The sequence below is a fragment of the Mirounga leonina genome, unplaced genomic scaffold (genome assembly GCF_011800145.1).
Source record: "Mirounga leonina isolate KUSES-001 unplaced genomic scaffold, KU_Mleo_1.0 Mir_197, whole genome shotgun sequence".
Classification (NCBI taxonomy): Eukaryota; Metazoa; Chordata; class Mammalia; order Carnivora; family Phocidae; genus Mirounga; species Mirounga leonina.
Genome location: NW_023270494.1, coordinates 1,292,973 through 1,307,680, shown reverse-complemented (window position 1 = coordinate 1,307,680; position 14,708 = coordinate 1,292,973). Strand labels below are relative to the sequence as shown.

General features: G+C 48.6%; 1 protein-coding gene across 1 annotated transcript in view; it reads right to left on the bottom strand.

Annotated features, from left to right (window-relative positions):
* The window catches only part of NPLOC4 (NPL4 homolog, ubiquitin recognition factor), a 60,246-nt gene that overhangs the window by 41,669 nt on the left and 3,869 nt on the right, over window positions 1-14,708 (bottom strand). Inside the window, exons 2-4 of the mRNA XM_035025791.1 lie at window positions 14,540-14,620; window positions 6,573-6,685; window positions 1,851-2,027 (exon numbers count right to left, since the gene is read on the bottom strand). Coding sequence (XP_034881682.1) covers window positions 1,851-2,027; window positions 6,573-6,685; window positions 14,540-14,620 — 371 coding nt within the window. The remainder of the gene's footprint in view (window positions 1-1,850; window positions 2,028-6,572; window positions 6,686-14,539; window positions 14,621-14,708) is intronic.

The window sequence follows — 14,708 nt, the reverse complement described above, 5'->3', positions numbered from 1 at the left end:
AGGGAGAAGCAGGCTCCCTGCCGAGCAAGGAGCCCGATGTGGGGCTCGATCCCAGGACCCTGGGATCATGACCTGAGCTGAAGGCAGATGCTTAACGACTGAGCCACCCAGGAGCCCATGTGGGCATTTTTTATTTTAATATAATTTAGTATTTATTCTGATTTAGATTAGAAAAAACTGTCCAGCACGTCAAACCTATGGATATTAACGGCTTAAGATGACACTAAATAAAAGTAAAAGTGAATGGACTAAAACTGATTTAAACAGATGTTAAGTAAACACTGAGGAAGTTGGGATGTGGATGTGGCAAAAAGCCTTGTCAGTGGGACAGAACTAACTCCAGTTTGGAAAACACCCATTTTGTGCATGTTTTGGGAAAAGCATGAAGACGCCTGGCTCTGTGGGTTTTAGTGACCTCAGTCAGAGAAGCTGTAGAAACCCCACACGTATGATGTGGCAGCACGACGTGCTCCGATGAGGAGGGCGGTGATGGCTGCTGGGAAAGCTGAGCGGCTGTCCCTCTGGGCTCGACAGGACCCTTTTCCAAATAGGGTCACAACTCCTGGACGCACTTCCGAGTAGAGATGGCCTGCGTCTCCTAACAGCCAGGCTCTTACAGACGGCAAGCCAGAACGCACGCACACACGCACACAAGCACCCTCTTAAAACACTCCTCCTGAGGCCTCCAAGACACAGATCACGGGGGGGCGGGGGGGGCGGGGGGAGCCAGCATGGGTTCCCTGGGAGGAAATGCAAACGGAAGGGGTACGCGGGCTGACAGCGATGGCCACGATGCGGCTCCGTACCAGCCGCAGCAGAGCGCCATCTGGGGCTCTTGAATCTAAGACACACAAGTTGCTAATGCAGCACTTAGAACCCCAGCATCTCAATGTCAGCACCCTGTCACGTTTACAGAGTGATGCGGTTACAAGAGGCTCTGCTGCAGAGACAAACCACCTTCACTCAGACATTTCACATCACTGACTGTAAACTCAGGTGTTTCTAACCGGTTTCTTCAAAAAGAACTACAGGGGCATCTGGGCAGCTCAGTCGGTGAAGCGTCCAACTCTTTGATTTCAGCTCAGGTCAGGATCTCAGGGTCATGGATCAAGCCCACATCCAGCTCCACGCTCAGTGGGAGTCTGCTGGAGATTCTCTCTCCCTCTGCCCTCCCCCACACACATGCGCCATGTGCACACTCTCTCTCCCCCTAAGATAAAGAAATCTTTGGGGGCGCCTGGGTGGCTCAGTCGGTTAAGCGACTGCCTTCGGCTCAGGTCATGGTCCCGGGGTCCCGGGATCGAGCCCCGCATCGGGCTCCCTGCTCAGCGAGGAGCCTGCTTCTCCCTCTCTCACTCCCCTTGCTTGTGTTCCCTCTCTCGCTGTGTTTCTGTCAAACAAATAAGTAAGTAAATCTTCAAAAAATTAAAAAAAAAATTTTTTTAATAAAAAGAACTGCAAAAAATCACAAATACAGAAACGTACCCCAGCATAACCATTTCACATAACCCTAGGTGAAGGGTAAATATTCAAAGAAGGAGCAGCACGTTCAGCACATGAAGCAGCCACTGAAGAGAATGGGAAGAATGCGCTGCATATATGATGCTGGCATTTCCTGACTGTAATCCCACAAGGTGACCTGAACAAGCACCTTGCACTGGTGGGTGCCTAGCATCACCTCGTCCCCACTTCCCTACTCCTGCCCCCCCGCACACCTGCTAAAGCCCGATGCGCCAAACTCAAAGCTTGTGTTTCTTCAGTAGATACTCAAACAGGGCACGTTTCAAACATCTCACCTCCTGAGCCACTAAAGTCAGCACAACTGGGACCGGACCCCGACAGAGACTTACAGCTGTGGGTCACGGCTTCTATAAATCTTCCCGTCCTGCTTGCTGAGGTACTGGTCGATCTCATCCTCCACCACGCTGGGAGCACCGTAGGCCTTCAGCCCCAGCGGGGCCGACGTCTCCATTTCCGAGGAGGGTCCAGCGAGGCCCGAGGGAAACAGGAACAGCAGATCTCCATGCCTATCAGACAACAAACACAGGGCAGGGCCTGCCTGCTATCCTCCTACAACCTAGGCTGCACAGAGGAGCTGCTCACCATCATGTGAGGGTCTCTGACATCCAAGAGGCAAATGCCAACCTCCCTAAAAGCCTGAATAACGAGGCCTCTTAATTGTAAGAGACCAGAATTCTCCCTTCACATCTCTCCTACGCTCCCTAGCGTTCTAAAGGTCAGAGCGGGTTCTCTGTAACTGTGACTTACTTTCTTTTACAGTTGTAAAACATCCATATGCCCATTGGATTCCACACAGATGAAATATGGCCACAACATACACACTTGGCCTGTAGGCAGCGTTCTTCCTGCTTCTCATTCTGGGATTGACATTCCTTCTCCTCGTTCATTCCTTACCGTCTACTATTCAGCACCCCGACACTTCATCTACCTAGTACACAGGCTTCCGCTTCTTTCTCTTCGCTCACACCCCCCCCCCCAACGTGTACACAGACATTGTATGACGCTGTTGACAAAAATGAGATTATCAAAGACATAACGTTTTGCATTTGCTTTTCCCATTCAACAATACGTCACCGCAGATCCCACCAAACACAGGGTCTGCGTCTAATCACTGCTTCCAGTGGCCGGACAGCACTCGGCAGCAAGCCCGACCCCTCACGTACAGCAGCGCTCCCACACGGACGGGCACGCGCGCTACCAACAGGTTTCTACCACCAAGAACACTTGAGGAAAGGCCCAAGGACAGGCAGCTGTGTGGTTTTCCTTCTACAGGGCACATTTCCAGGAGTGGCCCTGCTGGAAGGAGGGTTTTGTTTTTGATGTCGCCGATGTGCTGCTTTCCCAACAGGCTGCACAATTCACAGTTCGAACAGCAGTGTTTGATTTTCTATCATTTCCATGTAAGTCATGCTCTTTTCCTTGCTCATTCACACTGCTGACTCACTGCAGGACCTGGTTACCACAGCCAGACCAACGAGACCACGGCGTGAGATGCTCCCGCTTCCGAGTGCTGGACAGAAGCAGCGTGGGCTCCCACACCCAGAGAGAGGGTCTACAACACTAAAATCAACCTCGGTCTTGGAGGAAAAGCTGCAGCACTGCCATTTGGTAAATACTTAACTGCCGTCAGTAACACACACACGGAAGGAACAGCCTGCTGCAGCCCCAACCCAACAAACTGAAGCGGGGGCGGGGGGCAGGCCTTGAGAACAAACACCAAAGACACGGGACACTAAGAGGCTTGGCTGTAGCTGTTCAGTAGGTCTGTTCTCTCCTCTTCTTTCTTCCATAATTTAGGGGTGATAAAACTGCCAAACTGCAACTAGAGATTTCTGTTTCTAGCAACGGACCAGACATTCCTAAACACCCTCCAGCTATAGAATACATGGCTCAGCTGCTCTATCAGTTTTAATAGCTATGCTCTACATGCACCGCGGAGCTCTAACGAAAGTAAGGAAAGTAAGGCGAGAGAACACTGCCCTACAGAAGCCCTGAGCTTGGCTTACACGGTCATTTTATGGACAACAGGAGGCGAGTCTGTGGGCCTGCCTACCCGAAGCAGGCTGCTGACCAGCTGAAAATAGGAACCAAGGAGGAATCCTGCCTTCCTGAGCCCACTGCGCAGCAGGGAAAACAGTCCCCTCTGAGAGTCTGCTCTGCCACGCACCCAGGGTGGAACTAGGGATGCTACTTGGCTCCGGAAGCCCAGACAGAAAGTAACTGGAGGGAGTGCCGGGTCCACAGCACCCCCCTGTGCCAAAAGAAGCAAGTGCAAGCTTCCCCCACAGAAAAGCCACCGGCCTGACTCCCTACAACCAGGTTTGGTCATTACAAGCTCTCAAAAAGGGATCACCAAATGTACAAGAGAACCGAGCCACCATGCACAAGAGTGGGCAGACACAACAGTAACAGGATTAGAGTTCCAAGGACTTCAGATTTGGAACTGCAAGACGTGGAATATAAACGTCTACAAAGTGTTCAATGGAAATGGGATGGAAAGAGCATAAGCAACGAGAGGCCGCCCAAAATGACAGGGGCTTCTGGGAAGCAGGGTGGCAGGGGCCACAGATTCGGGTAAATCTTCCAAAATCCCCCCCCACACAGTCAGGCCAGACAACACACGGACAGCTCTGACAACAGTGCCACTCTGATTCCACCTGGGGGGGAGACAGACCACCTCAGACACCCTGAGACCCAAGAGGGAAGCATCACGCGTGTGATGGGCCAAGGCAGAGCCCCAAGGAGCCCAGCAGTCCTCAATGGAAGCCCAGAAGGCCAGTGTGAGCAATGCAGCCCCCCTGAGCACACGGAGCTAATAGCCAGGTTTGAAAAGAAAGCAAATATTTTAAAAGTGAAAAATATAATCCCTAAAACAACAAAGAGAATGGGAGAGAAGTGATATTTAAAGAGATAATGGCCACAAATTTTCCAGACCTGATCTGCAGGTACAGAAAACACACTATCCAGGATGCCTGCCGTGGCTCAGTCGTTAGGTGTCTGCCTTTGGCTCGGGTCATGATCCCAGGGTCCTGGGATCGAGTCCCACATCGGGCTCCCTGCTCAGTGGAGAGTCTGCTTCTCCCTCTCCCACTCTCCCTGCTTGTGTTCCCTCTCCCACTGTGTCTCTGTCAGATAAACAAATAAAATCTTGGGGCGCCTGGGTGGCTCAGTCGGTTAAGCGACTGCCTTCGGCTCAGGTCATGATCCTGGAGTCCTGGGATGGAGTCCCACATCGGGCTCCCTGCTCGGCGGGGAGTCTGCTTCTCCCTCTGACCCTCCCCCCTCTCATGTGCTCTCTCTCTCATTCTCTTTCAAATAAATAAATAAAATCTTTAAAAAAATTATTAATAAATAAATAAATAAAATCTTTAAAAAAATAAAAAAAATACACTATCCATTAAGTAGGATTAAACAAACAAACCAGGAATCCATACCTGGACAAGTCAGACAGAAACTGTAGGACCCCAACAGAAACAGAAAATCTTAAAAGCAGCCGGAGGGGGGAAAAGAAAAGATCACCTATAAGCGAACAACAGAATACAGCAGACCGAACTGCGGCCAGAGAAGCCAGAAGTGGAGAGAGACCAATGCCAAGCTCAAGGAGAGGAACATCACTGCCTCCTCCAGACACGCTTAAGGTAAGACAAACGTAGCCCTCAAGGGTAGACCCAAGCCGGTCGAGAAGTATTACGACTATCGCTGGAAAGACACACTCAAGGGTGACTCAGGAAGACAGCCCTCCAAGTGCCCCCTCGGGATGTCTGAGCCGTCCTACCCCTCTGGGACACACCAGTATGACAGCGCTACAGTTCGATGGCTTCTCTCAGAGGTGTCTGTAACCTCCTTTGCTCGTATCTTCTATCAAAATAGTTTTCAAACACACAGCTCTCATCTTCCGCAAGCTTGCCCCACATGGTGCCCCACGTGCAGGCACTGTGCAACCATGTGCAGGCGGCACTGCCACCCGCCTGCAGACGTGGCTGGCGAAGCCCAGTGAGGTTAAATAACTTCCCCAGGCACACGGCGCTGAGTGGTGGAGTATGAACACAAGCCACATAACATTCGCGAGAAATGATTCTCAAGATGCAAAAGCTCTTTACAAGCTGAAAGGAAGGCTATACCTCAGACGACGTCAACAACGATGAAAAGCTTTCGCTAATTACAGAGATAGGCAAGTGGCAGGTGCCCAGCAAATATTTGTTGAGGAACAAATGAATGACTGCCCTAACTGCGTATTTCTTCCCAGATGTACTCATTTGCGAACCTAAAAATGACCACACCGATTGTCAAGAGAGCCCACCGTTGTGACTGGTAAGCAGGCGCCTGGCCGGCTGCCAGCGAAGTGCAGCGCGAGGAGCCAGCAGTGGCCGCAGCAGCCGTGCTGCCCCCGCCCGGACAGGAGGGCGCCGAGCCCGCTGCCGAGGACCGCAGTCACGGGTATGCGAGCACAAGTGCACACACAGGCTGCACAGGAGCCCGCAAACCTCCTCTGTAAAGAGCCAAGCGGCAAACACCTTCGGCTCTGCAGTCCATGCCACCCGTGCCACCATCGCTCAGCTCTCCCCCGGCAGCAGGGATGCGCGCAGACGAATGATGTGGCTGCGCTCCAGCTGAACTACAAGAACAGGGAGCGGCTGCAGGAGGAGGTCTTTACATCCTGGACACTCCACTGACATGACTGACCGCCTCGGAGGAGCTCGAGGGGGTCACGCCACCACGAAATATCGTGTGGGCAACAGCCCCTCCGACCCAGCAAGCAGTCCCGAGGCGGAACCGCACACAGCTCCGTTCGAGGTCCCTCCCTGCAGAGAAGGGGCTGAGCGTGCAGCTGCACACAGCCCCCGAGCCCATAACTCTCCCCACTCAGTGACACACGTCACAGCCTGCGAGTCAATCAGCTCAGCACAAAAGGAGCGGCACATTCAGCGTGACTGCTGACGACCCCACAAGAAATACGGTGGTGTCAAGGGGAAACCGGGCAGAGCCGAGCAGCCTCGGGGGGCCCTGCGGTCATCCGCTCCCGCTCCCTGTCGCCCCCTCACAGCACTTACTGGATTTTGAGCAGACTGAGGGATTTAGTCGACGATGCGGTTATCTCTCCAGTCTTGTTTCTATTGATGTAAACTGAGAAGCCGTTATTTTGGAAGCCAAACTCCTTTGCAACCTAAAACAAGCCCCAAAAAAACAGATATTGAAACAAATATTTGAGTATCACTACTCTGGCCACATATACATCAAATGATATTAGAACAACGCTCACTAAATTTAGAAACTGCTCCTCGGGAACCAAATTTCTCTTGCGATTTTCTCTCTTGTGAGGAAATTTGTACTGCCCACACAGATGTCAAGTAAAATGAGGAAAGTGGCCGAACAGAAGCAAAGCTCTGTGTAAATGAGAAGACTATATGACACATTTAAGAGTCTGAGGCAAACAAAAGTCATGGCTGTATCTGGAAAGTTTAATTTCTACTTTTGGAATCAATTGTAAAAACCCAATTCCAGGGGCGCCTGGGTGGCTCAGTTGGTGAAGCATCTCCCTTCAGCTCAGGTCATGATCCCAGGCTCCTGGGATCGAGTCCTGCATCAGGCTCCTTGCTCAGCAGGAAGCCTGCTTCTCCCTCTACCCTTCCCCACTGCTCATGCTCTTTCAAATAAATAAAATTTTTTTAAAAATTTCCAATTTTGAAACCTAAGAGAAGAAAAACAGAAGTGAAGAATGGTGCCACCAAGTCAGTCCTGACAACGAGTACCCACACCCAGGCACTGCACCAGGTGTCGCAAACACTCACTCGCTGACTCCACAAACAGTAAGCAGTCCCATGTGCCACCTCCATTATGCTCAGAACACAATGAATAAAAACAGACAAGGTTCCAGCCATGGAGGGCCTCAGCATCAGATGGGGGAGAGAGAGCTAACAGACGAGAACCACAGGTGCAGGTAAGCACCAGGCAGGAAAGGAATAGAGAGAAGCATGGGAGAGGCCACTCTGGACAGGAGGACAGAGAAGGTCTCTGAGGAGCACGTCCGAGCAGCGCCCCAGAGGAGGAGACTAAGGCTGCTACTCACAGAGCAGAGAAAGAATAGTGCAGGCAAGAAGAGCAAGCACAAAGGCCGAGAGGCAGGAAGGGGTTGGGAAGAGAGAGGCCAGTCAGGCCAGAGCCCAGCCCGCAAGAAGGAAACGGTTAAGAGACAAGAATGGCGAGGCAGACAGGACCGTGTGGGCTAGGAGGAGTCTGCATTCCAGCCCAGGAGCCATGGAAGCCACAGGGGCTGACGGCAGGGGGTGGCCAAGCTAGGAGGCTAACTTCTCATTGACACTCTGCTGAAAGTGGGAAGAGGGAACAGGAGAGCCGGCTGTGCAGCCCAGAGACAGGCTCAGACAAGGCCAGGCCAGCGGAGATGGAGGGAGGAGCACACCTTCCAGCTCTTATAATCAACAGCCCTTGCCAATGTGGGATGAGGGGCAGAATGGACTGAGGGAAAGGAAGGGCATCAGCGCGGTGTTCAGACTTCTGGTTTGAGAACTGGGAGGAAGGCCACACCAGTAAGAAAGCACAGAAGAGGTGAAGGAGGAAGAAGACCTAAGGGAAGGTCAGGCGTTCCCTTCAACACCGACACTGAGATGGTGCCCGGCACCCCGGGGAAGACATCAGCAGGCAGTCAGCATTTGAGTCTGGGGCCGGGAGAAGAGTCCAAGCTGTAGCTCAACATTCAGGGGTCATCAGAGTAACGGCAAACACATGAAGAGACCCAGGAGTCTCAGCAGAGAAACAAACGATAAAATGGAATCAAATAAAAATTCTACCACAGGAAACAGTAATGGAAAAGGAAGCACTGGATGGGCTTATCAGCAGACGGGAGATGCAGAAGGAGGAGTCGATCAGCCTGAAGACAAATTACGAGAATCTGCACAATCTGAAAATGGAAATTTGAAAGAAAAATGAAGAGAACCTTAAGAACTCCTAGGACAATATCTAATGATCCTAAGGACAATAAAATAAGGAAAGGACTGAAAAGTATTTGAAGAACAAATGGCTGAAAACCTCAAACGTGATGACTAACACAGAGTAACAAATCCAGGAAGTTCAGCAACCCCCGAGTGGGATACATAAAAAAAATGATCCCTCAGTGCATGCGTCAGGGTCAAACAGCTGACAGCCAGAGATCAATGGAGACCAGAAGACAATGGAATGACATCTTCAAAGTGCTGAGAGGGAATAAAAATCTGTCAACTCAGAATTCTGTATCTGGCAAAAATACCCCTTGAATACAAAGGCAAACTGAAAACGTTTTCAGGCCAACAAAACCTGAGGGAGTGTGTCAACAGCAAGCCTCCACTTCGGTAAATGGCAGGAGACATTCTTCAGGCTGAGGAACAAGACACCAGACCTAGTCAGAGCCAGAGAAAACACCAGAAGAACACATAAGGCAGAGACTAGGACAAGGGCTCTGAACTACACAGTCTGAAACCTTCACATTAAATGTTCTGTGATTGGTTTTCAAAAGAGAAGTACAGTCAACTATACCTGAATAAAGAATTAATAAATAGAGAAATAAATAAAGGGGGGAGGGGTGTCATGAGAATTCTGACAGAGACAATGCAAGTCAGGGATGAGACCGGAGAGGAGCTCTGCGTGTTTCCCTGAGTCAACCAAATACCATTTATGCCTAGTTCTACCTGTTGCTTTTCAGCTCGTTTCTCCTTTAATGTGGAATTACTGATAAAACCTACTATTTATTTACTATGAGAAAAAAGAGTTGATTTAATGATTAGCTTTACATACTAACCTTATTTCCTACTGATGTTAAATGAATGGATTACAAATAACTCCACCTTGTCATTCTGAAATTCTCAAAGTGATAATAAGAAATGGTCCTTAAAACAAACAAGATTTGGGGCGCCTGGCTGGCTCAGTCAGTGGAGTGTGTAACTCTTGATCTTGGAGTTGTGGGTTCAGGCCCCACGAGTGTAGTTTTAAAAAGTTTTAAAGTTTTAAAAAATCTGAGGCACCCGGGTGGCTCAGTCGGTTAAGCAACTGCTTTCAGCTCAGGTCATGATCCCAGGGTCCTGGGATCAAGCCCCAAATTGGGCTCCCTGCTTAGCAGGAAGCCTGCTTCTCCCTTTCCCACTCCCCCTGCTTGTTTGTTTTTTTTTTTTTTAATAAATGAATTGATTTACTTTCTTTTTTTATTTTTTATTTTTTTAAAGATTTTATTTATTCATTTGAGACACAGAGATACAGAGAGAGAGAGAGAGCATGGGCAGGGAGAGGGGAGAGAAGGAGAGGGAGAGGGAGAAGCAGGCTCCCCACTGGGCAGGGAGCCCGATGCAGGGCTCGATGCGGGGCTCGATCCCAGGACGCTGGGATCATGACCTGAGCTGAAGGCAGACGCTTAACCATCTGAGCCACCCAGGCGCCCCCCACTCCCCTGCTTGTGTTCCGTCTCTTGCCGTCTCTCTGTCAGATAAATAAAATCTTAAAAAAGAAAAAATTCTGAAGTTTTTTAAAAAATTTATTTTAAAAAAATAAATAAAAATAAAACAAGATCTTAAATGAACTTAAAATAAGTATTTGAGGGGCAGGTGGGTGGCTCAGTCGTGAGCTTTTGCTTCTCCCGACTGCAAAAAAAGTTAAGACTAAAGAATAAAAATAATGTCTTTGGCTTTTCTCTGAAATAGCTTAGATATAAACTGAAATTAACCAATTGCGGCATTTCAGCTATTCTGCAAACGCATCGTGTTTTTCTGTACCCGACACCCTGCAGGCTATTTCCAAAAATGAGAAAGCTTTCGCCAGAAGTGTGAGCTTCATGAAAGCTACCACATTACTCCCAGGATGAAAAGGAGTTTCCAAAATGGGGAAGGGGCTGTTGTAGGGCCAGCCCTTTGTATAAAGGTAAGTCCCCTGGGACCACATGATGATTATGCTCCCCAGGAGGACTAAGATACAGCTGCCTTTTTTTTTTTTTTTAAGATTTATTTATCTTAGAGTGCGCATGCACGCACACGCACACGAGAGAGAGCAAGAGAGCACACAGGGGAAGGAGCTGAGGGAGAATCTCCAGCAGACCCCACGCGGAGCACGGAGCCCAACTTGGGGCTCAATCTCATGACCAGGTGATCATGACCTGAGCCGAAACCAAGAGTCAGCCGCTTAACCGACTGTGCCACCCAGGTGCCCCTAGCTGCATTCTCAAATATGACAGCCAGCATTAGGACTGGACGTGTGGAATCCCACTTCTGAGATCCAGAAATAGATTATTACTTTTTTATGCTACTCCCATGACCATAACTGCTTCTATGAACTTTTGAGTTCTTTATCTGAAGACACAGGAATCTAACACAGGGCAGCAACCATTAAAAAAAAAAAATCTTAGCAGAGTCTTACAACAGCATCATTAAAATCTTAAAAATGGGGCCACCTGGGTGGCACAGTCGCTTGAGCGTCCAACTCCTGATTTCGGCTCAGGTCATGATCTCAGGGTCAGGAGATTGAGCTCTGAGGAATCTGCTTAAGACTCTCTCCTTCTCCCTCTGCCCCCGCCCCACGCACACTCTCACACTCTCTCTCAAATAAATAAATAGATCTTAAAAATCTTAAAAACCTTATATTCACACCTGAGGTAAACTTTGTGTATAACTGATGTAATAAAACCAGAAACACAGCATGGAATGAAATTAATACACTTACAATTAAAGGTAACAAAAAAGAACACATAGCAGGATTCCATTCACGTTAAATTCAAAAACAGGCAAAAGTGCAATTTAGGGTTTAGGAATGCACGCTGAGGTGGCACAACACAGGTAAGGGGGAAGCCATCCTCGTCAACGCCGGAGGCAGTGAGGGAGGGGGGAAGGCTGACCGGCTCTGCGGCACCCACCATGCCCCTCCTTGACCTATGTGTTTGCTTCACCATCAGTCATTTGTCCATATTTTTCAAGCATTTCTTAGTATGTATTTTACTTCGTGGTTTAAAAAAAAAAAATTAAATATAAGGAGAAAGGAGCGGGTCACAGACTGCTGAGGTCAGTGAGGACAGGACAAAGCCATCCTCTAGGCCGCGCGGGGGAGCGACAGCAGCCCGACACAGTGAGCTGAGGAAGGGGAGCTGCTGCTGAGCAAGACAGGCAGAAGACTGTCCGCGAAGGGCTGAGAGTCCGATGGGCCACAGAACGAGCAGCGCTAGATTGTCTCGAAAGAACCGACAACTCCAAAACTCTGTGAGATCTCCTCAACGTCACCCATCTCCTCATACTTGCAAACAGCAATCCCTAAGAGGGCATAAGCCACATAGTAAAGCAGGATCGAGGCTTCAAACGTGGGCCCAGCAAGCTGGAGCCGGCACGTTCACAGCGGTCAGCCCACAGGTCTGCTTCAGGCCCACTTATGCACATGCACAGCCAAATTACCAATTATTGAAGAGGAGTATGGTCGACTTAGTAAGATACCTGAAGGAGTCATAAAGACACAAAATACGAAGGCAGTTACCAAGGACTGGGGGCAGGGAAAAAAAGGGGAGCTGCTGTCTGATGCACACAGTTTCAGATTTGCAAGATGAAAAGGTTCTGGAAATGGATGGTAGTAATGACTGCATAACATGAATGTACTTTAACACGACTGAACTGTAGTCTTAAAATGGTTTAGACTGGGGGCGCCCGGCTGGCTCAGCTGGAGAAGCACACACCTCTTGATCTCAAGGTTGTGAGTTCAAGCCCCACGGTGGGTATAGAAATTACTTTACTTTAAAAATTCGTTTAGGGGCACCTGGGTGGCTCAGTCGTTAAGCGTCTGCCTTCGGCTCAGGTCATGATCTCAGGGTCCTGGGATCGAGCCCTACTTCAGGCTCTCTGCTCGGCGGGAAGCCTGTTTCTCCCTCTCCCACTCCCCTGCTGTGTTCCCTCTCTTACTGTCTCTCTCTCTCTGTCAGGTAAAGAAGAAGAATATTTTAAAAAATAAAATAAAACCTTTAAAAATAAATAAATAAATAGTTTATTTATTTGTCAGAGAGAGTGTGCACGTGCACAAGCGAGGGAGTGGCAGGCAAAGGGAGAAGCAGATGCTCCGCAGAGCAAGGAGCCCAATGTAGGGCTGTGGGGCTCGATCCCAGGACCCTGGGATCATGACTTGAGCCAAAGACAGATGCTTAATGACTGAGCCACCCAGGCGCCCCTCAAATAAATAAAATATTTAAAATAATAATAAATTTCCCTATCAAAAAAAAAGGAAAAGAAATTTCCCTACCACAAAGCCTCAGAGAAAAAAAAGAACTGCATGCAGTCCTCTGATGCCTGGTGTTTATCCACACAATTATCTAAGCAATAGACAATGCGTTGATGCTTCGTCTCGGTCTCAGATGATCTCTCATAAATTCCAGCATGCACCATACCCTAGCACCATCTCTAGGAGCAAGCGGGCCACAGTCAGCGGCTACTCAAAGAGCAAAGAGTAGGAAATTACAAATTTCTTAAAGACTCAGAGACCCTCCACTCTGGTGCCTATTGCATCTAATTCTTTTTTCTCTTATTCTTATAAATACGCCCCACAAGCAGTGCTATGGCAAGCATGATAGCAACTACCTTTTAGGAACCAGATTTCCCAAGTAAGTGTTGTGGCTTAGACCGCAACCCAGTGATCCTTGGCAAGTATCTTTACTTCCTAGGCCTTCAGTTTCCACCTTTGTGAAAATAAAAAGACTGGACTCCATGACACCTAGGATTCCCTCTGGCTCTGAAAGTCCATAACCCCAAAGCTTGTATGTGCTTATGAAAATGAGAAACAAAAACAAAAACAGAAAATGAGAAACACTTATTATTACAAATGTAACACCTGTTTGCAACAGATTCAAATAACACAGACTATAAAAAGTAATGGTTGGCAAACCTTTTCTGGAAAGGGCCACACAGTAAATATTTTTGGCTTTGCAAGCCATACCGTCTCTGTCACAACTACTCAGCTCTGTTGTTGGAGCGCAAAAGCAGCCAGACAATAACTAGACCAGTGAGTGTGGCTACGTTCCAACAAAACTTTATTTACAAAAATAGGGGGCACCTGGGTGGCAGAGTCGGTTAAGTGACCAACTCTTGGTTTCGGCTCAGGTCATGATCTCAGGGTCATGAGATTGAACCCCACACTGGAATCTACACTTAGCTCAGAGTCTGCTGGAGATTCTCTCTCCTTCTCCCTCTGCCCCTCCCCTCCCCCCATGACTAAGTAAATAAATAAAATCTTAAAAAAAAAAAAAAAGTCAGGGAAATGCAATCTGTGTGCCAGGGGGAAGAATAGGAGGTCATCCCACAAACCATAGTTTACTGATCTCTGCTATGAGGTATAAAACCTAAGCCACTCCTTACTACAGGGCTCTCCTCCCAGGGTTACCCTTTTTAAGTCTGGCTGTGCTCTTTTACATTACATTCTGTAAATTCACAACAGATCTGTGTATGTGGCTCTCATTTTCTTTATTTTTATTTATTTGAGAGAGAGAGAGAGAGAGAGAGAGGGAGAACACACACGCGCAGGCAAGAGAGGAAAAAGGAGAGAAGTAAAGTCCGTGCTAAGCATGGAGCCTGACGTGGGGCTCGATCCCAGGACCCTGAGATCATGACCTGAGCTGAGACCAGGAGTCAGACACTTAATCAACTAAGCCACCCAGGCGCCCCCTGTGGCTCTAATTTTCTAAGAATAAAGTGGGATTACTCTATACGTATTTTTAACATTTCTCTTTTGATGGACAATTCAAGTCCTTCACTCTCTAATTTTTCCAATTTTTCATTCTCCTAAGTACTAGTCTCATGAACTACTCTTACACACAACTCTTTTTGGCCACCACAGCTGTAAGCCATGGTCAACTGTGATGCAATCTGACCCTGGATCAATCCAGTCATGTGAGAGAAGAGCAATGCAAGACACTGTAAACTAGGGAGTGGGCAGAATCAAGGACTGAGGAGGAGAGGGAAGGTACAGATGGGAAGGGAGTAACAGGAGAGGATGAAGATGCAAATACCCAAGCCACCACTACCTTTTTCAAAAACGCTGCAGCTGTTTCTCTCTTTGTGGCTGTGATCCGCTTCACCCCATCTGGGGACTGGACACGAATTATCTGTCACAAATGAAACAAGGTGGTTACTGCACAGACTAGTAAGTTCCTGACCTCTAACTGAGACTAACATCTGCAGTTTTTCAGCATC